General features: G+C 60.1%; 2 protein-coding genes across 2 annotated transcripts; one reads left to right on the top strand and one right to left on the bottom strand.

The window, feature by feature from the left end:
* Positions 1-14,431: 14,431 nt before the first annotated feature.
* GUCD1 (guanylyl cyclase domain containing 1) lies at positions 14,432-21,393 on the bottom strand. The gene is made up of 6 exons (XM_031949107.1): positions 21,174-21,393; positions 20,756-20,840; positions 20,259-20,427; positions 19,993-20,084; positions 16,135-16,376; positions 14,432-16,004 (listed from the first exon to the last, which is right to left on the bottom strand). Exons 1-6 carry the CDS (start codon positions 21,208-21,210, stop codon positions 15,913-15,915), a joined length of 717 nt encoding a protein of 238 aa, XP_031804967.1. The 5' UTR covers positions 21,211-21,393; the 3' UTR covers positions 14,432-15,912.
* A 173-nt stretch (positions 21,394-21,566) lies between these two features.
* On the top strand, positions 21,567-25,402 carry SNRPD3 (small nuclear ribonucleoprotein D3 polypeptide). The gene is made up of 4 exons (XM_031949111.1): positions 21,567-21,681; positions 22,314-22,454; positions 23,873-24,065; positions 25,207-25,402. Exons 2-4 carry the CDS (start codon positions 22,329-22,331, stop codon positions 25,266-25,268), a joined length of 381 nt encoding a protein of 126 aa, XP_031804971.1. The 5' UTR covers positions 21,567-21,681; positions 22,314-22,328; the 3' UTR covers positions 25,269-25,402.
* The last annotated feature ends 1,271 nt before the right edge of the window (positions 25,403-26,673 follow it).

Genomic DNA, 26,673 nt, shown 5'->3' with positions numbered 1-26,673 from the left:
CCTCCCCCAAGCCCCTGGAAACTTCCCAACAACCTCTCTCTTCTGTCTCCCGTCTCCCCTTCTTCTCTCCCTCTATCTCTTATCTTCTCTCTCTCTGTCTCTCTCTTTTCTGTTTCTTCTCTCTCTGTCCCTTGTCTCTTCCGTCTTCTTCTCTCTCTTCTCTCTTCCTTCTTCTCTCTTCTTCTTCTCTCTCTCTCTTCTCTTCCCCTCTCTTCTCTCCCTCTCTCCCCCCCTCCCCACCACCTTTTTATGCCAACCCCTCATTCTCCCCCACAAAGGGTTTGTTACCCCCTTCGAGGGGACTGGGGTTTCCTTCCAAACTGGGCCCAATCTCCCAATCTCCCTCACTTTTAAACCGCCCAAAGGTTTGGGGAAACCCACCCCCTCCCCAAACTAACCTCCCCCTCTCCTGCAGAACCCCTCCCCCCAAGGGCCAGAAACCTCTCCTTCAATGTCCCAAGGGCCATCTTCTGGCAACCCCCCCCCTCCTCAAAACCCCAACAACTTCCTTAAGGACCTTTTCACTTTTTCCCCAAAACCCACCGGGGCTCTGGCCCCTCTGGAAACCCCGTGGTTTGAAACCGGAACCTCCCCTTTAAACCCAAAAACACCCCACCCCCACCCTCCCCCCTCGGCCCCAACCCTTCCAAGGCCCTTTGAAGTGGGGAAACTCTTGGGAAACCCAAGGAAAACCGGTCCTCCCTGTCCAACCATGCCCCCCTCAGAAACCTCGGGCCCGGGAATTATGGGAAACCCAAGGAGGGAAGGCCTCAAAAACCCCTCCGGAGAAAACCCCCCCAAAAGCAAAACCACCCTCCCCTCCCCTCCAATTGGAAAGTCTGGGCTCATTCTAAGGAACCTTTTTCTCTCACCCCTTGGCCTCACTATCCCTTCCCAAGGCCCTGCCTCCAGGCCCCAACCCCCTCCAAGGACAACCATCCCTCTGCCCATCTGCCCCAGGGACTTTCTGAAAGTCTGGACATCGGTCCACCAGCATTTATTAAGCAACACTGTGTGTCAGGCCCTGAGTTCGACATGGCTCCTTTGCCCCAGGGCACTCACCCCCCCCCCCCTTCTGGAGGCTCTTCAGACTTTTGTTAACATAATGGCGGGGCTGCTGCTCATTGGCCTGATGCCTCCCACAGCTGGCAAGGGGGCCTGGCACACAGCAGGTGCCCAAGAAGTGCTGCCGCTCTCGACTTGAGGGGAAGTCTGTGGCCAGCTTTTCCAGCACTGGCCCGTCCGGAGGCCCACCCAAGCCCTCTCCCCGGCCTGCCCTGGCCCTCTCCTCTCCGGGCTGCCCTCTCCCTCTCCCTGGGCCCGGCTCCGGCCCTCTCCTCTCTGGGGCTGGTTCGGGCCCTGCCCTCTCCGGACTGCCCGGGGCTTCCAGAAACCTCGGCCGGGGGTCACTCCCACAGGAGTCCTCCTGGCTTCTTGTGTGTGGGGCGGGCTCTAGCTGCTGTGGCCCTCAGGTTGGGCCCTGGCCCGGGACTGCTACTGGCTCCGTGCTTGTGGGAGCGAATGCCCCTCAGTTCCGTGACCCTGGCCTGGGGCCCTGAAGGTCGGGATCAGAGTGGGGGTCATCAGGGCTGTGGCCTCCCAGCAGAAGCCACGGCGAGAGGCTCCCCCGCCCCTCCCCCTTCCCCCCCACCTTGTTGTCTCCTGAGTGTTTGGGGGTGGGGCTGCCTGGAGGTGGTCACTGGCCCTGGGAGGCCTCAACGGGTCAGGCGGTGGGAGGGGCAGAGCTCAGGCCAAGGTCCAGAGAGCCCCGTGGCGCTGCCAGCCCAGCTGCCCCTCAGGGCCTCGTCCACCCGCCATGGCCAGCCCCGAGTTCTCCTCGCTAGAGCGGAGCCTGGAGGAGAACCTGCCCCCGGGCGACCTCAGCAACGTCCGGAGAATCCTGTTTGGCAACGAGACCAAGTGTGTGAGCGGGGCGAGTGTCCGTGGGCAGGGGTGGGGAGGGTGGGAATGTGAGTGTGTGAGTGTGATTGTGAGTGTGAGTGTGAGTGTGATTGTAAGTGTGAGTGTGTGAGTGTGAGTGTGTGACAGTCTGTGTGCTGAGGCACATGAGCACTTAGACACACAAATGAGTAAACACATGCTTGCCCACACACCCCGGGAGTGCGGGCCGGACACCTGGGTCCCCAGGCTCTCTCCAAAGCAGGTTTGGGCTCCACAGGCTCAGGCCCCGCCTCAGTTGCCCTCCTGCCCTGTCAGTCTCCTGAAACCAATAGTGACCCAGGCCCTTCCTGGGCCAGGTGGGCCTCTGGGAGGGAATGCCCATGGAGGTCCTGCCAGCTGAGCCCTTGGCACCCCCTGGTCCCCATAGTCTGGAAGGCCTTCTGACCTCCTCCCTGGCAAGCTCTGCACTCCAGAGCCAAGCCGGTGTGATAGGATCTCTCCTGCCCCAGCAGCCCCCGAGTCTCCAGGACTGCCCCCCAAGCCCTGAGCTTCGGGGCCTCCTAGCCCTTCCCTCTCCAGCTCTGCTGTGGCTTTCCCAGATGGAGGGGCCCAGGCTGGGACCGGGGCTCCGGACAGGCCTGCGCCGCTGGCAGAGGCGGGCAGAGGCCCGAAACAGAGGGCCAGAGCCCTCGGGCAGCTCGCACACTGGCCCCTCGGCCCCCTTCAGCCCGACCCAGGGGCTCCTCTTGGGTCCCGAGCCGGCCCTGAGCTGCCCTGAGTTGCCCTCTGTAGGCGGGACATTAGGGCTGAGCTTCCCAGGGAGCCAGGGATTTGAGAGGCCCAGGGCTGAGCCCCAGCCTTTTAGGAGTCCACCCAAAGGGGTGGAGTGGGGGACGGGAAGGCCTGTGCAGAACAGCCAGTAACAGAGAGGCTGGAGCACGGAACCTGCCCTTCACAGAGACGGGGATCCCCCCGGGAGCCATAGCTGGCCCTTCGGGGGCACCCCAAGGGAAGGTCCTCCACCAACGTGGCAGACAATCCCAGTGATAATTTGCTACCATTTATAGCATCTACCAGACACTTTTCAAACACTGTCACTTGCTCCTCGAGACCCCTGAGAGGTACGGGCTGGTGTTGCCCCCCCCCTTTTACAGATGAGATAACTGAGGCACTCAGAAGCCAATGACTTGTCGAGGGTCACCCACGGGTTAAATATGCCAGTCCCAATGTGAAGTTTGGCCCCCAGGCCAGGAAACTCTTCCATTCAAAGACCCTGGGCTCAGGCACTAGCGGGGTCCCCAGCAGCAGCCCTGCCCTCCCGCCCTGGCTGAGAGACCCCTCCCCACAATTTGGTATCCCTGGTTGTCCTTGTTCCTTGTGGAACCAAAGGGAAGCTTCCATGTTTGGAGGAAGGCAGAGATGGACGAGTGCCCACCGGAGCAGGGCAGCTTCAGACAGGAAAGACTGAGAACCCGGGTTTTTTCCCCCCCCCCCCCCCTTTTTTTCCCCCCCCTTTTTTCCCCCAAAAGCCCCCTTTTTTGGGGGGGTTTCCCAGGGGGGGGGGGGGGGCGGGGGGGGGGGGGGGGGCCCCGGGGGAAAAAGGGGGGGCCCCCCCCGGCCCCCCCCCCCTTCAGCCAAAAGGGTCCCTTGGGCCCCCCCCCGGGCCCGGGGGCCCCTTTTGGGGGCCCAAAGGGGGGGCCCCGGGGGGGTTTGGGAAAAACCCCCCCTTTTAGGGTTAAAAGGGGGGAGGGGCCCCCCCGGGAAAAAAGGGGGGGCCCCCCCCGGCCCCGGAAAAGAACCCCGGGGGCCCCCCCAAAACCCCCCCCCCCCTTTTTTGGCCCCCCGGGGGGCCCCCCCCCAAACCCCCCCGGTTTGCTCCCCCCCCCGGGGGGGGAACCCCCGGGGCCCCCCAAAGGGCCCGGGCCCAACCTATTTCCCAAACCCCCCCCCCCCCCAAGGGAATTTTCCCCCCAACCCCCCTTTTTAAAATTTGGGGGGAAAAGGGGGCCCGGGGCGGGCCTCCCCCCCGGGGGGCCCCCCCCTTTTGGTTCCCTTTTCCCCCGGGTTCCCCCCCAAAAAGGGGGGGGGGGAAAAAAAGGGGAAAAAGGGTTCCAAAAAGGGGGGGGTTTGGGGAACCCCCCTTTGGGGGTTTTCCTTACTTAAAAGGGGAAAAGGGCCCCCCCCCCCCCTTCCCCCGGGGGGGTTTTGGGCCCCTTTTGGTTTGGGGCCCCGGGGGGGGGGGGTTTTCCCCCCCCAAAGGGGGGGGGGGCCCCCCCCCCCCAAAATTTCCCCCCCCCCTAAGGGGGGGCCCCGGGGCCCCCCCCTGGGCCCACCCCTTTTTGGGGGGGGCCCCCCCCCCCCCCCCCCCCCCCCCCCCCCCCCCGGGGGGGGGGGGGGGGGGGGGGGGGAAAAGGGGGAAGGGGGCCCCCGGGGGGCCCCCCCCCCTTTCCCCAAAGGGGAACAAGGGGCCCCCCCGGGGGGGTGGGGGGCTGCCCGGGGCCCCGGGGAGGGCCCCGGATTCCCCCCAAGGGGGCCCCCCCCCCCCAAACCCCCGGGGCCCGGGAACCCCCAAAAACCCCTTGGGTCCCCCCGGGGGGGCCCGGGCCCCCCCGGGGGGGGCCCTTTTTAAAAAAATTTCCCCCCCAAGGGTTTTTCCCGGGGGGGAAGTTTAAATTTGGTTTCAAACCTAACCCAAAATTTTCCCCTTTTTTGGGGGGGGGGAAAAAACCCCCCAAATTTTTTTAAAAAAACCCCCAACCCCCCCCCCCCCCCCCCCCCCAAAAGGGTTTTGGGGGTTTTTTAAAGTTCCCCGGGAAGGAAAAAACCCAAAAACCCCCCCCGGGGGGCCCCGGGCCCCCCCCCCCCCCCAAAACCCGGGGTTTTAAACCCCCTTCCCAAAAGGGGGCCCCCCAAACTTTTAAAACCGGGAAAAAAAGGGGGCCCCAAAAAACCCCCAACCAAACCCCCCCAAAAAAAAGGGGAAAAGGGGGGTTTTGGCCAATTTTAAAAAAAACCCCAAAAACCCCAATTCCCTAAAACCAAAAACCCAAACCCAAAAAACCCCAAAAGGGGGGGGTAAAAATTTTGGGCCCCCCCCTTTTCCCGTTCCCCCTTTTCCAAAAAAAATCCCCTTTGGGCCCCCAAACCCCAATACCCCCCTTTAAAAAAAAAATTTTTTCCCGGGGGTTTAAACCCCTTACCCCCCCTTTAATTCCCCTTTTAAACCCCAGGCCCCCCAAACCCCCCCCCCCGGGGGGGGGGCCCGCCCCTTCCCCCCCAAAAACCCCCTTGGGGGAAAAAAAACCCCCCCCAACCCCCAAAAACCCCCCCCCCCAACTTCCTTTTCCCAAAAACCCCCAAACCCCCAAAAAAATTTCCCCCCGGAACCCCCCCAAAAAAAGGGAAAACCCCCCCCCTTTCCCTTTTTCCCCCCCTTTTTTTAAAAAAAAATTTGGGCCTTTCCCCTTTGGCCCAAAAAGGGGGAAAAAACCCCCAAAACCCAAAATTAAAACCCCCCCAAACCCTCCCTTTAAAAAAAAAACCCCCAAAACCCCCCCAACCCCAAAAAAAAAAACCTTTGGCCCTTAAACCCCCCTTTAAAAAACCCCCAAACCCCTTTTTCCCCCCAAAACCCCTTCCCCCCCCAAAAACCTTTCCCCCCCCCCAAAAACCCTTTCCCCCCCCCTTTGGTTTCCCCGGGCCCCCCCAAGGCCCCCTTTTAAAAATTTAAAAGGTTTTTTCCCCCAACCCAAAACCCCCAAAGGGGGTTTCCCCCACCCTTCCCAAAAAAAAAGGGGGGAAAAAAAAAGGGAAAATTTCCAAAAAGGGGGTTGGGCCCCCAAAAACCCCCCCTTTGGGAAAAAAAATTCCGGGAAAACCCCAAAACCCGGGAATTTCCGGGGGGGAAAAACCCCAAACCCCCTTTCCCCCTTCCCCCCCAAACCCCCCCGGGGAAAACCCCGGGGAGGATTTTAAACCCCCCCCCCCCCCTTTTTTCCCCCCCCTTTTCCAAAAAAAATTTTTTTAAAGGAAACCCTTTGGGGCCCCCCCCCCCCGGGGGCCCCCCACCCCCCCCCTTTCCGAGGGGTTTTCCCCGGGAGGGCCCAAAAAAACTCCCCCCCCCCAAGTTTTGGGAAAAACCCCCCCAAAAAAAAAAAAGTCCCGGGAAAAACCCCCCTTTTCCCTTTTCAAACCCCGGGCCCCGGGCCCAAAAAAATTTTCCCCCCAGCCTTCCCTTCCCTTTTCCCTTCCCAAAAAACCCCTTTCCTCCTTTCCCCCTTCCCCTTTTAAAAGGGGCCCCAATAAAAAACCCCAAAAAAAAAACCTTCCCCCCAAAAAACCCCCAACCCCAAAAAAAAAAGGGGGAAAAAGGGGGGGGTTTTTTTCCCCCTTTTTTAAACCCGGGGGCCCCGGGGGGGGGAAAATTCCGGGGAAAGGGGTTCCCGGGGCCCCCCCGGGGGGGGGGGGGGGGAAACATTCCTGGGGGGCCCCCCGGGGGACCAACCCCCCCGGGGAAAACCCGGTTTGGGGGGGGGAAAGGGGGCCCCCCCCCCCCCCTTGGGGGGGGCCCGGGGGCCCTTCCCCCCCGGTCGGGTTAAAAAAAAGGGGGGGGGGGTTTTCCTTTTTGGCGGGGCCCCCAAAAGGGGGGGGGGGCCCCCCCTTTCCCCTTTTTCCCCCCCCCCAAAAAACCCCCCCCGGGAAGGGAAAAAGCCCGGGGTTTTCCAAAGAAAACCCCGGGGGGAAAAAAGGGGCCAAACCAAAAGGGGAAAAAGGGGTTGGGGAAATTTTAATCCCCCTTTTTAAAAATTTTTGGGGGCTTCCCCCCCAAATTTAAAAAAAAAAAAAAGGGGGGAAAATTAAAAATTTCCCCCGGGGGGGCCCCCCCCCCCCCGGCCAAAACCCAAGGGCCCCCGGGGGCCCCCCCGGGCCCAATTTAAACCCCCTCCCCCCCCCAAAGGGAAAAATTTGGGGGGGGTTTCTTTCCCCTTTTAAAGTTTTGGGGGAAAGGAACCCCAAGGGGGGGTTTTTAAAATTAAAAAACCTTTCCCCCCGGGGAAAAACCCCCAAAAACCCCGGGGAGAACCCCCAACCCCCCCGGGAAACCCCCCCCGGGGGGAATTTTAAAGGCCCCCCCCCCCCAAAAACCCAAAAGGGTTTAACCCCCAACCCCAAAGGGGGAATTTTTTTCCCAAAAAACCCCTTGGGGGGGGAGGGGGGTTTTCCGGCCTTCCCCGGGGGAAAAAGGGGGGGGGGGGGGCCCAATTTAAAAAAAAGGGGAAAAAGGCTTGGGAAGGATTTTTAAAAAGGGGCCCCCCCCCCTTGGGAAGGAAACCCCAAAAAAAATTGGAAAAAGGGGGAAAAAAAGCCATAAACCTTAAATCTTCCTTCCCCGGGGAAACCCCCCCCCCCCCCAAAAACCCCCCCCAAACCCCCCCCCCCAAAAATTTCCCCCTATTTGGGGGCCCAAAATTAAAAACCCGGGGGAAACCCCCCCAAAAAAAAAAAAACCCCCCCAAAACCCCCCCGGGAAAAAACCAAAACCAAACCCCAAAAAAATAAAAAACCCCTTCCTTCCCTCTCCCTAACCCCAAATTTTAAAGGGACAAAAAAAAAAACAAAGGGCCCGGGATAACCCCCAAGGGAAAAAGGCCCAAAGGGAAAAACTTTCCCCCCAAAACCAACCCCCCCTTAAAAAACCCCCTTTCCCCCCCCCCAAAATTGGGGAAAAAAAACCCCCCCCCCCCCAAAACCCTTAAATTTCCCCAAAAAAAGGGAACCCCCCCCTTTAAAAAAAACCCCCTTTCCCCCAAAACCCCAAAAACCACCCGGGGGGTTTAACCAAACCCCCCAAAAATTAAAACCCCCTCTAAGGCCAAAAAAAAGGGAAAAAGAAAACCCAAAAGGGAAGAAACCAAAAAATAACCCAAGGGGTTTGGGGGGGAAAGGGCCCAGGGCCCTTTCCCTCCCCCCTTCCCCGGGCACCTTTTCCCCCTTTTTCCCCCTTTGGGGGGCCCGGAACCCGGGGCCCCCCCCCCCGGCCAAAAAAAAAAATCACCCCCCCAAAAAAAAACCCCAAAAAGGGGGGGGAAAAAAAAGGGAAAAAAAAAAGGGGAAAAACCCCCCCCCCCCCCCACACCAAAAACCCCCCCCCCAAAAAAAAAACCTTCCCCCCAAAATTTTGGGGGGTCCAAAAAAGGGAAAACCAAACCCCCCCCAAAAACCGGGAAGGGGCCCCAAAAGAGAAAACGGGAAAACCGGGGGTCCCCCCCCTAAAGGAAAAAAAAACCCCCAAAAACGGGAAACACAAAAAAAAACCCCCAAAAAAAAACCCAAAAAAAAACCAAACTCACACACCAAAAAAAACCCCCCAAAAAAAAACCCAAAAAAAACCCCAAATTAAAAAAGGGAAAACCCCAAAAAATAAACCCCCACAAAAAAAAAACCCCAAAAAGGGAACCCCAAAAAAAAACCCCCAAAAAAAGGGGGGGGGAAAAAAACCCCCCAAGAAGGCAAACCAAAACCCCCAAAAACCCAAAAAAAAAACCCCCGGGGAAAAAAAAATGGTTTAAAAAAAAGGGGAAAGGAACCCAAACCCCCTTTCCCCAAGGGTTCCCCCCTTTTCCCAAACCCCCTTTCCCCCCCCCCCCAAAAAACCCAAAAAGGCCAACCCCGGGGGGGGGGGGAAAAAAACCCCAAATTAAAAAAAAAACCCCCCCGTTCCCCCCTTAAAACCCCCCCCCCCCCCCCAAACCCCCTTTTTAAAAAAACCCCGGCCCCCCCTTCCCAAAAAAAGGAAAAAAAAAAAACCCAAAAAGGGGGGCCCCCCTTTCCCCCCCCCCTTCCTCCTCCCCCCTTTTTAAACCCCCCTTTCCCTTTTCCCCCCCCCAAAAAAACCCCAAAAACCCCAAAATCCCCCCCAAAAACCCCGGGGCCCAAAAACCCCCCCCAAACCCCCCCCCTCCCCCCAAAAAAACCCAAAAGGGGCCCCGGGAAAAAAGGGGAAACCCCCCCCCCCCTCCCCCCCAAACCCCAAGAAAAACCCCCCTGGCCCGGAAAGGGCCCCCTTCCCCCCCCCCCCCCCCCAACCCCCCCCCAACCCCCCCCCAAAATTTTCCCCCTCCCCAAAACCCCCCCCCCCCCCCCCCATTTCCCCCCCCCCAAAAAAAAAGGAAAACCCAAAAAAAAACCCCCCAAAAAAAAAAAAAACCCGGGGGGGGGCCAAAAAAAGGGGGGGGGGGCCCCGGGGCCCCAAAAAAAAAACCCCCAACCCCCCCCCAAAAAACCCCCCGGCCCCCCCCTTTCCCCAAATTTCCCCCCGGGGGGCCCCCCCCCCCCCCCCCCCAAAAAGGGGGGGAAAAGGGCCCCGGGCCGGGGGTTAAAAGGGGGGTTTGGGGGCCCCCAAAACCGGGAAGGAAAAAAAATTTTTTTTTTTGGGCCCTCCCCCCGGGGCTCCCTCCCCGGGCCCCCCCGGGCCCCCGGGCCCCCAAAGGGGGGCCCCCCCCTTTGGGCCCCCCCCCCAAGAGGGGCTCCCAGCAACCGGACCCGCCCTTGTCAGTGGCGCTGCCGGGCCAGGGGTGGTGGGGGGTGCTCTGAGGCCCCGGGACTCCCCCCCTTCAGCCTCTTCTCCTCCCTAGGAGCACTTTCCGCGAGAGTTCACGTCTGGGGATGGAAAACCAGGTAGGTTCCGGTGTGTGCGCACGTGTCCTCAATGGGAGCGGGGAAGGAGCCGGGCCTGCAGGAGCAGGAGGGGGGAGGGATGTGCACGTGGGTGCACGGGGCGTGTACATGTGAGCACGCAGTGTGTGTGTGTGCATTGTGTGCAGGGGCGTGTGTGTGCATTGTATGCACGGGTGTGTGCATTGTATGCACGGGTGTGTGTGCATTGTGTGACGGGTGTGTGTGCATTGTGTGCACGGGTGTGTGCATTGTGTGCACGGGTGTGTGTGTGCATTGTATGCACTATGTGCATGGGTGCGTGTGTGCATTGTATGCACGGGTGTGTGTGTGCATTGTGTGCACTGTGGGTGCGTGTGTGCATTGTATGCACGGGTGTGTGTGTGCATTGTATGCACGTGTGTCAAATATGCATGGGGTGTGTGCATTATTATTGACGGGCGTGCATCCTTTGTGCACGTGTGTGTTTGTGCACGGTTTTTCTTATGCACGGGTGTGTGTTTAAGGGGTGTGTGCATTGTATGCCCGGGGTATACATTAATTTGCGGGGCGTGTTTGCATTTGTGCACTATGTCATGGGTCGTGTGCATTATGCACAGGGGTGTGTGTGTGCATTGTTTACTGTGGGTTGCTGTGTGCATTTATGCAGGGTGTGTTGATTGCAACGTGTTTACGTGTTATCAATGGGTGTTTCATTGTGTGACTGGGCGTGTGCATGCATTGTGTCGTGTTTACTTTTCACTTTTTACATTAATTGAAGGTGTGTTGCATTAATTCAATTTTACGTTATGGGTTTTTGTCCGTTAATGGGGGTGCAGCCATTGTGTGCCGGTTGTGCTTGTGTGCAGGTTTGTTGCTTGTATGCAGGGTATTTGTTGCATGGGGTGTGTCTTGTGTGCACTGCTTGTACACACCTGGGGGCAGCTCTCCGCAGCCTTTCCCTGCCCCCGACCACGCCCCCACTCCCTCCCCCGGCTCTCCCAAGCGCACCGTGACTTGGGCTACTTCTACGGCTCCGGCTCGTGGGCCCCTGGGCAGCAGGGCCGGGCCTTCCCCACCGAAGGCAGCCTCTGGTGGCCCAGCTGGACCTCAACCTCTGCCGGCAGATGAGCGACGTCTGGAACTTTAAGGTCTGCGTCTCCCCGCTACCCCCCTGCGGTGGGCCCCGGGAGGAGGGCTGATGAAGGAAGAGGGGGAGCCTGGGAAGCTGGGGGAGGAGGGCAGCCAGGACAAACGCCCGGAGGCTGGACTGAAGGCTGCCTAGGGCCCAGAAATTGGAGCTTCTGGCGGATGGGAGGCCGAGGGAGGGGCAGGGGTAGGAGGAAGGGCCCCAGGCAAGGGACTGCAACTGGAAGGAAGGAGGCCAGCTGTGGGGCCCTGGGCATGGTCCTGCTGCTGTTTGACCCTGGAGGCGGGCAAGCAATTACGAATTAAACATAGTGTGCCTGGCCCTGTATAAACCCAATCCTGGGAAGTACAAACACATGGAAAAATAAGACCCCCGACCTTGAGGAGGGCCTCCAAGGGGGCCCTGGAGAAGCTGCCTCCCATCCCCAGAGGTTCCAACCAGCCCTGCACCCAGTAAATTCTTGGAAGAATTGGCCCCGGAGTTCTGGGCCAAGGCCCACATGGCTGGGGATTTTTGGGATAAAAAGCTCTACCCCAAACGCACCAGTGACTGGGGGTGTGGGGGGTGGGGTTGTGGATTTATTAAGCACCTACTTATGTGCCACCCACGGGTTGAGCACCTTCCAAATATTGTCTCCCTGATCATCAACCAGGGATGGGTTTTCTTATCCCCTCCCGTTTACAGGTGAGGAAACGGACAAGGAGGACTTGCCACGGTCCCATGGCTACTAAGTGTATAAGGCTGGTTTGATCTCAGGTCCCTCGGTCTAGATCGACCTTCTGCACACTGTGGTGTAATGCCCGGAGAAACTGAGGCAAGATAAGTTGGGAAGATTTAATTAATTTATTGGAAAGGAAGATTTACTGGGACCCAGTGGATCCCATTTTTTAATCCCAAGGGCTGGAAGGGACCCGTTCTTTGGTCTCCAACAATCCAGCCAAGGAGAGTTCTCAATGACATAGACACGTGGCTCAGACCCGGGGTAGACTGAGGTAGGGGCGGAGTCAGGGTGCTGAGAGCGGGAATGGGCTCTGTCCCTCCCCCCGCACCCCTCCCCTCCTTCCCGGTGGTCCCAAAGGCCCTGCCTGGGAAGGGCCGGAGGCTGCAGGGAAGGCCAAAGGCGTGGGCAGAAACCCCAAGAGCCCTCTGCACCCAGCCTCCCTTCTGGACCCAGGGCCAGCCCGGGCCCCTCTAGGGACCCTCATTGTGCCTTAGCTGGACAAGGGCTCCCCTCCCCCGGGAGCGCACAGCTGCCGGGGCAAGCAGCCGTCTGTTTCCCCCTCAAGATGACGGGCGCTACGGGAATGCACGGAGGAGCTGGCCAAAATCCCAGCCGGACTACGGCCCCCGTCATCAAGGAAGTAGAAGGCCGGGCTGGGCAGAGCCCAGAAAGTCAGGCCTTGCCTTCCCTCTTTTCCCCAAGCCCTTCCCCTTTGGCCCTTCCTGGAGCACTTCCCCATGGCTGGGCTCCAGACTGGTGGCCACCGGGAGTCCCCTCAGGCTGCCTTGAAGCCCTGGGGGCCAGTCCCTCCTGCTGGGGGAAAAAACAGCCCAGTGTCCCTATTCCCATCCCCCCATCCCACCCTGGTCTCCCATGTTGCAGAAAGGTGCCTAATAAACATCTGAAGGCAAAGCTCCTTGGCCAAATAAACCCTCTCTTCCCGCTTTCCCTCTCAACCCGACCTCCCAAACTGGGAAACTTCAACCTTCTCTTCCCCACAAGGGGAAACTCTCCAAGGGTCTCTGGGACCCTGGGCAGAACACCAGCCCCTTCCAGCCCCCTAGCCAAAGGCAAAGGGTCTTGTTGGCTACCCCCACTGGGTGGGCCTGGGGTGGGGTAAACCTCCCCAAAGCCTCCAAAACCCCAAACCCACCTCCCATTGGGAACAAAAGGTCAAAACCTGGAACCTAAAACTTCTTCTTCTATCCCCTCAAACCCTCTAATGTTTGAAATCAATCAAACCTCCAAAAGTCCCAAGGGAGGCCTGGAGGAAACATTTTCCAAAATCCAAAGGGAATAATCAAACATAACTCAAATCCCAACCAGGAAACCCCAAACCACCAAAACTCCGTCAAACTCCCCACACCACGGAAAACCAAAATGGGGCTCCCCTTAAAAACCCATTCCCACCGGGAATGGGCTAATCTCCAAACGGAAAATTTCTCCCAATAAACTCATTCAAAACCTCCCAAACTTCTCTTCTCTCTGACCCATCTCCTTGGGTTGGTAACTTCCCTTCACACAGCCAACTTTGTCCAACCAATATTTGGAAACCCCCTTTCTCTTCCCATAATCCTTTTGTCCTCCTGGGCCTCCAAAATTCCCTCCCCCCTAATTTCCCCCCCCCCCCTCTGGTCCCTCTGTCCCACCCACCCACTCCAATCTCCCAAACTTGGGAAACTCCAAGGGAAGGGCTTTCAACCCCCAAATCTCTCCACAACAACCCTCTTAAATCTAATGCCTGGAACCCTTTCTTAAACAAAAAACATACCTCTGTCTTGTAAACTGGGGTTAGAAAAAACCAGGTTCTGAAAATCCCCACAACCCAAAGGAGAAGCCTTGGAAAGGGAATCCCTGGAAGGGCCAAGGTAAGTCCCTCCCTCCCCCAAACCCCCCCCATTCACTTCCCCAATTCCCTGGGAAAACCAGCTCGGCCAAATTCCAAAGGGGAACTTGGGCCCAATCCCCCCATTCCTTGAAACTTTGGCAAAACCCATTTGGGAATCCCGGGCCCTAATCCCTCCTCCAGGCCCTTTGGCCCAAACCCCTCCCTCCCTCCCCCCAAGATTGGCCAACCTTTACCCCTGCAATTCTTACAGGGGTCTCAATCCCCCGGGTCTCCCCACCGGGAAACCGAGGCAACCCCAATCCCTGCAAATCACCTTGAGGAACTCCCAGCCTCTTGGCAACCCCTCCCCCCTCTCCCCCAAACAACTCTTCCCCACCTCCTGGGTCAAAACCCTTTCTCGGGGTTGGAAGGCGGGCCCGAAACAAGGCCAAAGGTGGTAACAAACATCACAAACATCTCTCTCCAAAATTCTCCGGGAACACCCACCCCCGGTTCCAAAACCCAGGGGGCGGGAGGAAACCTCCAACACAGGAAACCGGGCTCGGGAAACAAAGGGCAGGCAGGGTGGGAAAGGTCCCTCCCTCCCGGGCACCTTTGGGTTGGGGAATGGCCGGGAAAGGGCGCGAGCGTGGGTGGCAGGATTCGGAGGGGCCCAGCTCCCCGGGGCAGCCCAGACGTCAGAACGTGGCGCTGCTGGAGGCCTCCTGGGAAAGGGGCTCGGACCCCGCCGCGGCCTCATTCTTGGGGACGCCCCCCGAAGAGCTCCAGGCAGGAGAAGCCTTTGCCCGTCCCGGGTCACTCCGGGCTGGCGCTTTTGTCCAAGCCCGTTTCTGTCCCTTCCGTGGGGCCCCTCCTGGGCGACAGGCCCCCACCCTGGGCCCGGGCTCCCTTTTGTTCGGGCCCCTCGGCCCGAACCCCTTGCCTACCCGGGGAGGGGCTGCTCCCGAACTCTGGGTTCGGTTGGGGCCCCCCATGGGGCCCTCCCCCCCTTTCCTCCCCCATGGGGTTTTGTCTTGGCAAAGGGCAAGCTTGGGCTCCCTGCCCCTAGGGTTAATGGCCCTTAAAAGGGGCCCCCCATTTTCCTCCCTCATTTCCTCTGACCCCTCTTTCCCTGTGGCCATCACTTCTCAGAAGCACCAGGGGCAGTTTGCTTTAATAGAGATCAGTGGTTTTTATTGAGTGGCTCATTACAAACAAAATATATTTATGTATAAAATTTCTTTGCATGTAAAATATCCCTTTCCTGTGGTCAGAGGAAGCAAAACGTGTGAGCAGCAACCGGCAGGGGCAGGTTCTGGTTCCAACGAGGCCTGAGGGCTCCAGGGCCCCCCACCCACAGGATTGGACTCAGGCAGCCAGGCTTCCAGATCTCTCCAGGCCCCCAGCTGGGGGGGGAGGCTTGTTCCCGGGGTCGCTGGCCACCATTTCTCTGGCTGGATTCCCAGCCTCCACCTGGCCAGCTCCGAGCTCGTCTCCTGTTCTGTCCCCGTACCCCACGAGTGGGGTCCCCTGCCCAGCCTGAGGAACCCTCCTGCGGCCCACCACCCTGCTCGCGGCTAGGGAGAGGCCCCCCCCTTTGTCCCACTGAACAGCACTGAGGCCTCCAACGGGGAGATCGCCGCTCGGCTGACCCGGGACCAGGAATGAACCCGTGTGCCCAATGGCTGCTGGGGGCTGAGAACCGACCACCCTGGATACTCCAGCCTTGACTGGCACCCTATGCCCACATTCCTGATGGGCAGCTTTGGGGGTGGAGGCCCAACAACCCCCGAGCTGTGCCCCTGGTCCCCAGGAGCGGGGGGTCTGAGCCCCAGCTCCCCGTAGCGGGGCCCGAGTTCTGGGACAAGCGGCCCGGTGGCTGGCATCGGGCCGAGGTGGGGGGCCGCAGCCTCACTGGCTTGTTGGCCACATTCTGGCAATGAAGGCCTCGGCAGCTCGGGCAAGGACCCAGCCGAGGAAAAAGGCAGACGCCCCAGGGACGGGACTGAGGGGGGTTGGGGGCACAACGTGCCCTCCCTGAAGGGGCCCGTCAGAGCTCAGCTTTCCTGTCTGCATCAGGAACCCAACTCCTCTCTGGGCAAGGAGGCCCCGAAGCCAGTGGCACGAGGGAAAGGCTGCCTGTCTCTCTCTCCTACAGAGGCTTGCCAGGCCCCGCAAGGGGCCACTAGAGCGGGGGCCACGGAGGAGCAGTGGTCTCCCCTCTCCCTTCTCCATTTGCTGGTTTGGGCGGCCGGGCGGCCTGTCTCAAGACTTCCAGTGTGTGTGCTGGGGAGGGGGAAGGGCAGCCTCTCCTGGAGGCGGCCCCAAGACCAGGCACGGTGGAGTGGGGGTCCCGAGGACCTCCTCCCTGATGGAAACAAGGCAAAGACGGCAGAACGTGGCCGTCCCCGCCAAAGGCTGGGGGCGGGCCCTCCTCCTCACAGAAGCCGCCCACGTGCCATGCCAGGGGGCCAGGATGCCGCCATGGGGCTCGCCTGCTTGGGCTTCTCCCCCGGTACCCAATGGATTGGGGGAGAGACGGGCGGAGGGCTGGCCACTGAGGTCAGCCGGGGGTGCAGGCACAAAGCTCCCTGTCCACCCCCGGCGTCGGCGTCTGAGGGCACAGCAGCAGCAGGGAGGGGGCGGCCGGGCCCGAGGTCAGCTGTCGGAGTACACAAAGAGGATGTCCTCGTCCGTACCGTAACTGGTCCTGGCTTCCTCGAAGTTGGTCACACTGGTGCTGCACATGCCTGCGGGAGAAAGCCCGGGGCTCTGCTGGCTGTCCAACCCCCCCCCCCCCCCCCCCCCCGGAGCTGGCCAGGTGGAGGCGGCACCAGCCACCCTCCATCCGCCCGCCCGCCACCCGCAGGAGTCACTCACGGTCCGCGTAGGCCGGGTTGTTGTAGAAGATGCTCTCGGAGGCCCGGTTGTAGCCGCACAGCACGATGAAGTGGCCCTGGTAGTCGGGGCCCCTGCAGAAGCACTTCTGGCCGATGGGGAGGAAGCAGCAGTACTTGACGGGGCTGGAGCACAGGTCACACAGGAGCAGGACTGCATTGACCAGGACGATGGCCACGTGTCCCTGGGCCAGGTGCTCCTGGATGTCCCGGACAGTCACCGTGCTGGAGGAGGGGGAGGGAGCCTGAGCTCGGCCCTGGGATCCCGGGCTTCTCAAAGCCTCCCTCCCCGACCCAATGTCTGGGAAGGGCAGCAGGAAGGGGGGATTTGGGCCCTCCGGGGGAGACTGTCCCGGGCCTGGGCGTCCGCTCAGTTTGCCTGACTGCCCTTTTCTGTCGGATGGGGGTTTAAGGCCCTTGGGGGGACTGAAGGGGGGAAGCTGACCCGTCCTCTTTCCTGCTGCTCCACGCCCGGGCAGGGGACGGCTCGGATTCTCATCTCAGGGAAGCCTTTCCCCTTGACAGCTAGCACTTGCCCTTGCCCCTCCAAGCTAAATATCAAGTTTCCACAAATGCCCCACGATGCCCAGGGTTCCAAGTCCAGGGATTCCTCCCCAGTTAATGTCCTCTGACCTTTGGACTGAACACATGCCCCCGGCCCGGTCACAATCTAAACTTGGGCCGTCTCCAGACTTTAAATGGGGCCATGCCCTGGATGAAACCACTTCCATTCTTTCAAAAAAACCTTTCCTGTGACTGCTCCCTCTTTTCCTCTCCCTGGGGTCACCCTGGCCTGCCTCCTGTCCTCTTACCCCAGATTCACCACCTGGCTTGGCCCTGTCCCCTCTCCCTCTGCTCCATCTCTGACCCGTCTACCCTATGGTCCATTCTATGTTTCCCCACCTCTGGTCCATTTCCGGGTCCCTTCCCCATAACCTGCCTCCTCCCCTCACCTCTGGTCCCATCTCACCTGCAACATCTCTCCAATGTGGTCTCTCTCTCATCCCGCCCTCATGGCACAGAACCTCACCACTTTGTGCCTTCACTACTGCAGTAACTGCTGGGGGAACCAGGTGCGTGTCTGCCCACCTGTCCCTCCACTCCAAGTTAAGCTCTATTCAGCCACTAAAATGATATTCTTAAAGTGCAGGATGGATCAAGTAACCTCCTTATTCTGAAAACTCTAGTGGTTCTCTCTGGCCCCAGAATCAAACAGAACATCTCTGACTTTCTGATCCATTTCACATCTCCTCCACCTCTGGTCCCCCTCTGACCCTTTATACTCTCTCCCCTTCCCTTCTCCAGTCTTCTTACATCTTATTCCCCGCCCTCAGCCCACGTACTCTGCGATCGAGACCCTGGCCACCTCGGGCCTCCTCATATAAGCCCTCCAGGCCAGCTTTGGCATTTTCTATGGCGATGCCCCATTCTTGTGATACTTTCTTTTCATTGTGGCCTCCCGGCTTCCTTCAAGTCTGAACTAAAATTCCACCTTTTAAAAGATGCCCCCCCTCATCCCTCCTAAGGACAAGGCCTTTCCTTACTATGGGCGACCCCAACCTGTCCAGCCCATTCCTTCTATATACACGATTGTTTGCATGTCATCTCCCCCGATGGATAGCGACTTCCTCGAGGGCAGGGGTTGTCTGACTTTCTTTGGCATCCCCAGTCCTTAGCACTTAGTGCCCGGCACAGTGGGTGCCCTTTGGCTGATGCCCACTTTTCTCTGTGATGGTCTATAGATCATCTCCTAGTTTCTCTGTCTCATCTTCAACCTCTCTGAATCTAATGGCTCCTAGCCCTGCTGCCTACAGACATGCCCATGTCCAGCCTCCATCCTTACCAAGTCTTCTCTGTGTCCTACCGTGCATCTCCTTAAAGCTGTACTTGTCCTCCCACTGCAGCCAAGATCCTAGAAAAGTCTGCCCCCTCTCGCTGCTTCCTCCACAGCGGCCTCCGGGGCTTTTCTCCATGGTCATTCTCCCGGCCCTCTGAAAGTGCCCATCAGCATCTCCTGGATCCTCTCTAGGTCTTCCTGACTCAGCTTTCTCCTGGTTTTCCTTCCTGTCTGGCAGTTCCTCGGTTGCTTTTAATGGATCTTCATCTAGATTTCACCCAACCATGGGTATCACCATGAGAGTATCACCTTCTGTCCCCTAAGGTTTCCTCCAGGGTCCTTTTCTCTTCTCCTACACTAGCAGTTCCCAAAATATGGACCCTTTTAGAGGCCAAATGAATTTTTACAATACTATTAAAGTCATTTCTGTTTCTAATGATAAATATCAAAAGAAACAAAGGTTCTCTGAAAGGGGGATCCTCAATAAGGTTTTTATGTACACATGATTGTTTTCTTACAAAATGTAATAACAAACATAAACGCATCCTGAGATCCAAACATTTAAGCCACACTGCCCTAAGACTCACTTGCCAAGCTCTTGAGCTCCCACGGCTCAATAACATCTTTCCACAAATGGGCTACGAGTCTTTTTTCTGAACTGGCTTTCCCATGGCATCCCGAGATCTGTGTGTCTGTGCTGGAATCTGTGACCTTCCTCTCCACACCATCTATGCTATTCTCTGCCCCAAGCCTGCCCTCCACTAACAGCCACCCAGCCCTCACCCCCCTCAACCAACTAACGAGGCTCCCGTGGTCTCGTTCCTCTGTTCAGCCCGGCCCTGAGATAGCTTTCCGGTCTCCCTGGACGTTAGTTACCCCTTCCACATCGTGGGGTTAGGGGCGTGGTGGCCCGTGAGCTGGCAAATCTGTGCAAAACTTTTTTGCCCATCCCTTCAAACCAGGGACGTCTCAATTACCATAGTTCTAAGAAACATAAGACGTTGACATCCTATAATAACATATGTTTCATGCGTTGCTGAGTTTCTAAAATTTTTTGTCTTATTTGCTGGCTCCTGCAAAACTCCCCAAAATTCTTATTTCATTTCTCATTCTGACTCCAACAAAACTCTGAGAGGGAGCCGAGACGTGGAAGAGATAAGTGCACTGTCTGCTCCACGCTCCCCCTCACGGACTGCTGTCCGCTTCCCTGGGTCTTGAATAGCCTCCCCAGGCAGTGTGAAGGTCATATGGTGCTGTGCGGGGAAGTAGGAGCCATAATGACCTCTCTGACTGTCTCCCTGGTTAGTGTGGAGGAAAAGGGGGCCCTTGCCAGGAATTTTTGTATTTGCAGCCCCAGCTCCTGGACCAGTGCTTAGTATACAGTAAATGGCTAATAAAAGCTCATCATGACGCAAAGATGCAAAATCTCCAGAAAAGAAAGATGTGAGCAGGGCGCGGAGCAGGCTCTTTCCCGGGAACACCCCAGGGGCCGGCAATCTGCCTCCATGTAAGCACTGGGTGCCCGGGAAGGTGGCAGGCATATGTGACTCCCTGGCCCCATCGAGCTATGTGCTGCCCTCCCGGGCTTCAAATAGAATCGTGCAGGAGACCAGAGACCAGATTTGGGGAGGGGGCCTCGGGAGGCCCCTATTCCAGAGCACCGAGGGTCATCTCTAACCGAAAAACGGACAGAGAAAGAACCTGGCCCAGCGAACCACATAAAGAAATGCTCTAAATCACGACTAATCAGGGAGATGCAAATTAGCGGCTCTGAGCTTCCATCTCGTCTGGATCCGAGGGAGGGCTCTGGGAGAAGGGCCCTTTCCCCAACCAGGGGAGAAAGCCATCAGAACGGAGCCCTAGGCGTCTCACCACGGAGGCCACAGGCCCACAACCAGCAGCTCTTCCAGGGGTAGCAAAGGCCTGCACTCTGAGGGGAGGGGTGGGTGGGGTGGCCCAAGCGCCCCGGCTGCCCCGCCCGGGGAAAAAGGGAGGAGGGCTCACCACTTCTCCACCAGCACCTTGCAGGACGCGGCCCGTGCGAACAGCTGGTTCACCCGGCTCTCCTCGGCGTCAAAGTGCCTCCTGTAGAAGGACTGCACGACAGGGCGCCTCCTTAGGAGCCCCCGGGAGGGGGGAGCTGCAGCCCCTCTTCCCCGGACCCCCGGGAGGGAGGGGCCGCCCAATCCCCCGCCCCCGCCCCCGGCTGCAGCGCCCTCAGGCCGCCAGCTCCCCCCGCCCCCGGCTGCAGTGCTCCAGGCTCCGCCCACCTGGTTCCGGTAGCCCTTGTCCACGCCCAGCGTCCGCGTGCAGAACCGGTGGCGGGCCCCGAAGTGGCGCATCAGGTAGGCCAGGTCGATAGTCCAGATGCTCCGGGTGAGCTGCAGCTCCTGCAGCGCCTGCTCAAACGCCGCATCGTCCTCCAGGAGCTTCAAGTACCTGGGGCGGGGGAGGGCGCGGATGAACTATCCGCCAATCACCGAGCTCGGGAGAGGGGGCGGCCCACCGGCCAATCACCGAACTCAGAGGGAGGGAGGGCCCGAGTGGGCACCGGCCAATCACCGAACTCAGAGGGAGGGAGGGCCCGAGTGGGCACCGGCCAATCATCGAGTTCGGGGGCGTCGCAGCAAAAAAAAAAGAATCAATCCCAGCGCGGGGGGGGGGGGAGAAGAGCAGCCGTCAGCGGCCAATCCCGGCGCCCGGGGTGGGACGTCAGCGGCCAATCCCGGCGCCGGGAGGGTCGTCACTGGCCCGGGCCCCTCCTCACCTGAGCACCATCCGGGAGCAGGCCAGCCCGCAGTCCCAGTGGTACAGCTGCTGCACGATGGGCACCTTCAGCTGCACGAAGTCGCCTGGGACGAGAACGAGCATCGGAGGAGGTCGGGGACGGGGGCGCCCCCCCGGAGGGCCCTGGAAGTCCCGCCCCTCCCCTTCACGAGGGTTGGCTCCACCCCGGGATCCCGAGCCGGAGGCCCCGAGTTCAAATTCCACTGCCCGCCCTGAGCCAGGCCTGGGGCTCCTCCCCGTCTCCTCTAGAGTCCCAGGCTGGGCATCCGGGAGGGCTAGCCTCGGCCGGAGCTGGCCAGAGCCCCGTAGACGGGCTTCCGCGGCTGGGTCTTGGCTCCCCGGCTGCTCGCTCCCTACCGCCCCCCTGCCCGTGCCTCAGCCTCCCCGGCTGCCCTCACCGGGTTCGGCCCCGGCTCCCTCGGCCTCTTCCCTCATGCCGCCTGCGGGCGGACGGGCCGGGGCTCGGGCTGTGGAGACGCCTCGGCCATAGCCCCGGCCCGATCCGCTCCTGCCCGGGCCTCGGCCCCGCTCGGGCTCCTGAGCCCCTCTCCGGCTCCTCCGCCGCTACTGCCGCTCCCGGGAGGACGCGATATCGCACACGGCGCATGCGCGAGCGCAGGCGTAGCGCGCCGCCGCTGCGTACGCACGGCTCGGCGGCACGCCCAGGTCCCGCCTCTCCTCCGTCCCCCCTCCCCTTTCCCGCGCACGCGCCTCAGGCCCCGCCCCTGAAATCCCGTCGTTTCTTCCTCTATCCCCACTGGGCTGCTTTGGGGCGGGGAGCTTCCCGGAAGTACCTGCCTCTCTTCCGGGCCCGGTGCACACTGGGAGCGCGAGGCCCGCCATTCAGTTGCCGCTACTCGTCGCACGTTCGCGCCGCCGGAACCGGAGCCGGGGCCGGGGCTGCAGGTGAGGCCGGGGCCGAGGGGGCCGCGCGGCCCGGGGGGAGGATGGGCACCGGGGGGGGGAAGGGAGGCGGAGGAGCAGAGCGCGTGGGGGAGAGGCCCTGGCTCGGCGTTCAAGGCCATGCTTTCCCGCCCCGCGCTTGGGCCGGGCCGGGCCTCCCTTGGCCCGTGCGCGCCCCTTAGGAGAACCCCGGGGGCGGGGGCGGGGGGCGGGTCTGCCTGCTTCGGGGTCCGCTCCGGGCCCGGCCTGCGCCCTGCATCCCGTCCTCCGCGCAGCGCTCGGCCCAGCGGGCGCTTCCTCCCTGGCCCTGCCTGCCTGCCTGCCTGGGGGGGCGAGTCCCTGTGTCTGCTCCGGGATCTCCCCGGCCCCGGAGCCCCGCCCCCTTCCCGGCCCCGGCGCCCCGCCCCCTTCCCGGCCCGGGGGGAGTCTCCATGCCTGTGTCTGCCCCTGAGGTGCCTCCCGGAGGCCCTCCCCCCCGCGGGGGCGGGGCTCCGCCGCCGCTGGGACCGTCCCCTTCCCAGCCTGGGGGCGGGGAAAGCAGGTTCCCACGGCTGCCCCGGATCTCTGGTCCCTTCCCCGGCCCGGGGGCCCCTGCCTGGCCGGCGGCTGACCAGCCTCCGTCCCTGTGTCCGCAGCTTCTTTCTCCCAGAATGTCGATCGGGGTCCCCATCAAGGTCCTGCATGAGGCGGAGGGACATATCGTCACGTGCGAGACCAACACCGGCGAGGTGTACCGGGGCAAGCTGATCGAGGCCGAGGACAACATGAACTGCCAGGTCCGGGCTGCGGCGGTCCCGGGGCGGGGGGCTGTGCCCGGCACGGGGGGGGGGGCTTTGGGGGCGGGTCGTGCCCCACAGGGGTCCTCCCTGCGCGGGCTTCTCTTCCTGCCCTCGCCAGGGCTCTTGCTTTCTCTGTAAGTGTCCGGGTTGGGGCATCAGGCTGAAACCCCCAAACCTAGGGGTGGTGGGCGCCCTGTGGCCTGGGCTCAGCAGGGGGTGGGCAAGGCCTTGGGGACCCTCGGGCAGGGGCTGGGTGTGGGGGCGGTGACCCCGGGCCATCCCACGTCCAGGCTTCCGAAGGCCCCGATGGGCAGCAGCCCTCTGCAGTCTCACCTGGAGCGGGCGCCCTCCCTGAGGGATGCCGGGCTCTGAGGCCAGGTCTGACAGGAAGGTGGGGGAGGGAAGAGGAGCGGGTCAGGAAGCATCTCGGGCCGGGCTCTGGGTAGAAGGGCAGCTGCTGCCCTGCCCTCGGGGCGCCCACGGTCTCGGGAGAGGTGAGTAGCTCTGTGCAGACGGCACCCGAAGGGGAAGGCGCTGGTGCGGGGGGCAGCGGGGCTTCCTGCTGGAGGAGCCGGGATGCAGACCTCGGGCTCTGACTCCGGGAGGTGGCGGGGGGGAGTCCTGGAGAAAGCCGGCGAGGATTTCAGAGTTGGGAGAGGATTCCGGGGGCATTCTGGAGGGGCCCCCTCTGGCTCTGCTCCCGCTCAGTGATTGCTCAGCATCTCCGTTAGCTCCACGCAGGCGATTCTCACATGCGCTTATTCTTCCCTAAGCTCTCTGGGACTTGAGGTCCTCGTCCTGGCTGCCTTTTGTTCATTTCCAGTTAAATCTCGTGCCTTGAACATTGCCTGAATCTGGCCCGACATCCTTCCGTCCCCCAATCCTCCCCCCCATCCCCCCCATTCTCTTACTGTGGAGGGCGACACTCTCCTCGCAGGTTCCCGGCCTGGGTGTCGTTCGGCTCCTGCCGGTGGGCAGGTTTTTCCCTTTGTCCCCTCTCTCCAACGTGCTCCCATCCCCCTGGTGAAGGGAGTGTCCCCTCCCATCTGGGCTGTCACAGTAGCTTGGACCCGTGCGCCAAAGTCCAATCTGACTTGGTGCCCTGTGGTCAGACAGGTGTCGCTTGGATTTGGTGCTTTCTGTTCTGTCCTTTGTCTCGTTCCATTTAACTTGACTCCCTCTTGCACCCCGCGGTCCGGCCAAACTCTCTGCTTGCTGTCCGTCACGGATGACGCTCCGGCTCCCGTCACTGTGCCTTTGACCTCGCCGCGCTTCACGTCCGTCTCGCCAAACCCGCGGTCGGCCTATTCCCCGTGACCGTGGCCCCGAGAGGTGGAGCCGATGGAGGGAGAGGCCCCGGGGCCTCCCTGGGAGGCAGAGGCAGGGACCCTGACTGTGAATGGTTCCCCTTGCAGATGTCCAACATCACAGTCACATACAGAGATGGACGAGTCGCCCAGCTGGAGCAGGTTTACATCCGGGGGAGCAAGATCCGCTTCCTGATCTTGCCGGACATGCTGAAGAACGCCCCGATGCTGAAGAGCATGAAAAACAAAAACCAGGGCTCCGGAGCCGGCCGGGGGAAAGCCGCCATTCTGAAGGCCCAGGGTGCGTAGCCGGCGGCCTGCCCCGGGGTGGTGGGCACGGGCTTTCCCCACTGCTTCCGGCCACCCCGGGGGAAGCTTCTGGGCCCCAGAGGGGAGGGAGGGGGCACAAGGCACCAATACAACGGATGCGTATACATGTATTTATGCAGAATGCATGTGTGTTAAAGATGTCACGTTATTTGTAATATACATACATGATGGAGAGGAATGTATTTGACAGAAAAATATACGATATGTATGTAATATAACATCGCACCTGATACGATATGTAATATGCATGGATAAATAGCCACATACATAATGTATTTATACACAGAATATTTTATGCATATGCAATAGATAAAAATGTATTTATGTACAGGCATGATAAAACATGTTTTGCACATAGAACAGATAGTATGTGATATCTGCACAGATACACATACTTATGCACACAAATGCACACTTATGCGAAGATGCATGTATACATGCAGACAGGGAAACAGTTATGAAGAACACACGCATGTATGTATAGACACAGGTAGACACATGCATTCCTACACAGATACAGACACACAGAGATACATGCACTGATATGCATCGACCCCGCTGTATAGTGACAGACACGCATGCATGTACACACAGACATGCAGATATCAACACCGATGTGAAATACATTAAAGGATATGCATGTGTGTAGATAAGAACATGCACATGTATAAAGACAAGATATACCCAATGTACAGACATACACGCATTTGTGTGATTATACACAGAAACAGTTACATACATGCACATATACATACACAGATAAACCCATATGGCAGATAATATCAACATGATGACATGCATATATACACGGACACACATTCGCAGATACACACTCAGACATTCACACTACAGACCACATCTTGTGTCTTTCGCAAAACAGATGTACAGTTATACTCCCAGACATTTGCCACATGTCACACTTCCGGCCCATGCCTTAAACCCCAAGCACCCTCACCCCCACCTCATACCCACACCCCTCTTACACACCCGGGCCTTTTGACTTGCTTCCACACTCACCACACCCCGCCTCACCTGCCACACACCTTTCCACACTGCCACCACTCGCACTGCCTCCCAAACAAGAGCCTCCGGCTCACGGCCCCCCCTTCTAGTGGCTGCCAGAGGAAGAGGACGTGGAATGGGCCGGGGCAATATTTTCCAGAAACGAAGATAATCTCATCTGAGCAACAGAACTCTGTACTTGTCGGATTTTAGGGCTTGGAGCTTAGTCGTCTGGTGTGTCGGCTCCTCTTTTAGGTGAGGAAGGGGCAGGAGCTCACCAGCCAAATAAAGGTGTTTTGGAGTACTTGGGCCTGTGTGGGCCGCTGTCCGTGGCCGGTCCTGCCCTTTCCTTGGGGTGCTACTGGGGAGGCCCAGGCCGGGGCAGAGGGCCCCACGGGGCTGGCTGCCGCGGGCCCCCTCAGCCCGCCGGGGATCCGGACGCTCTCTGCGGCTGAGCCTCGAAGGAAGCCGAACGTGGAGAAAAGCCTCCAGGCCATGGGGGGGAAGGTGGGCCGCAGGCTGAGGGGCTTGTATTGGGTGCCAGTGGAGGTTCTGTGGGACACCTTCCGGGCAGAGGTTTCAGGAAAATCACTTTGGCAACTGTTGCAATGGATAAATGGGGGAGGAGAGGGGAGGCTGGAAGCGTGGAGGCCAGATCTGAGGCTGGGCCGGGGAGAGTGGAGGAGGGTCTGACCTTGGGGGCAGCAGGTGTGACGAGGCCGCCTGTAGGGTCAAAGGGCAGAAACGTCCTCCCAGCACTTGCTGCTCTGAGCCTCCCCAGGCTGCTCCTCCACCACATGCCGTGTCCTGCTCCCAGAAGGCACCCAGGCCTCTAGCCAGTTCTGATTCGGGCCCCTTGGGGGACTCCCCAACAGACCCCAAAAGAAGGGTGGGAGTTCTGGCTTTGGTCATCCCAGTAGAGGCTGCGCATCTAGTTGGCAGGGGCCCGCCTCCGGGTCTGGGGATGCAGCTGATGAACGAATGGGACGTTCCTGCTCACAAGTTGCCGAGATTCTAGGGGGGGCCACCTGGACACGTCACAGTCAGAATGGGGAAAGGGGGGGTCGGCAAGAAAGCTGACCCCAGGTTGGGGACAGGGAGTGTCCTGCAGAAGCCGAGGCTGGGGGGTGGAGGGCGGGAGGGCGGTCCTGGGAGGTGGGTGGGGGAACGGCGGGAGCTTGTTGCCCCATAGCTGGCCGGGGGAGGACGTCCTGCTGCACTGTCCCAGGGCACAGAGAGGCTGGGCCGTCCCTGAGCGTGAGTCTGAAGGGCCGTACAAACCAGACGGGCACGGCTGGCTGCTCTGCTGTCAGGAGGACCCCCAACTTTCCCAAGGAGCCTCAAACCCAGCCCTAGACACGAGCGTGTCTGCCAGGTGGCAGAGGGCAGGCGCTGGGTCAGAGCTGCCCTGAAGGAGAGGACTTGGGGGTGGGGGGAAGGGGTGCGAGGGCCTGAGCTAAGGGCTCTGATGGGGGGCCGGCCTCTGAGATGCGTGGAGGGGGTGGCCCTGAGGCTCGGAGGCACCGTAGGGGGCTGAATGGAGGATGGGCTGGAGAGACTGGTGGGCAGGACCTCTG

Source organism: Sarcophilus harrisii, chromosome 1, assembly GCF_902635505.1.
Source record: "Sarcophilus harrisii chromosome 1, mSarHar1.11, whole genome shotgun sequence".
Taxonomy (NCBI): Eukaryota; Metazoa; Chordata; class Mammalia; order Dasyuromorphia; family Dasyuridae; genus Sarcophilus; species Sarcophilus harrisii.
This window is presented reverse-complemented; position numbering and strand designations above follow the sequence as displayed.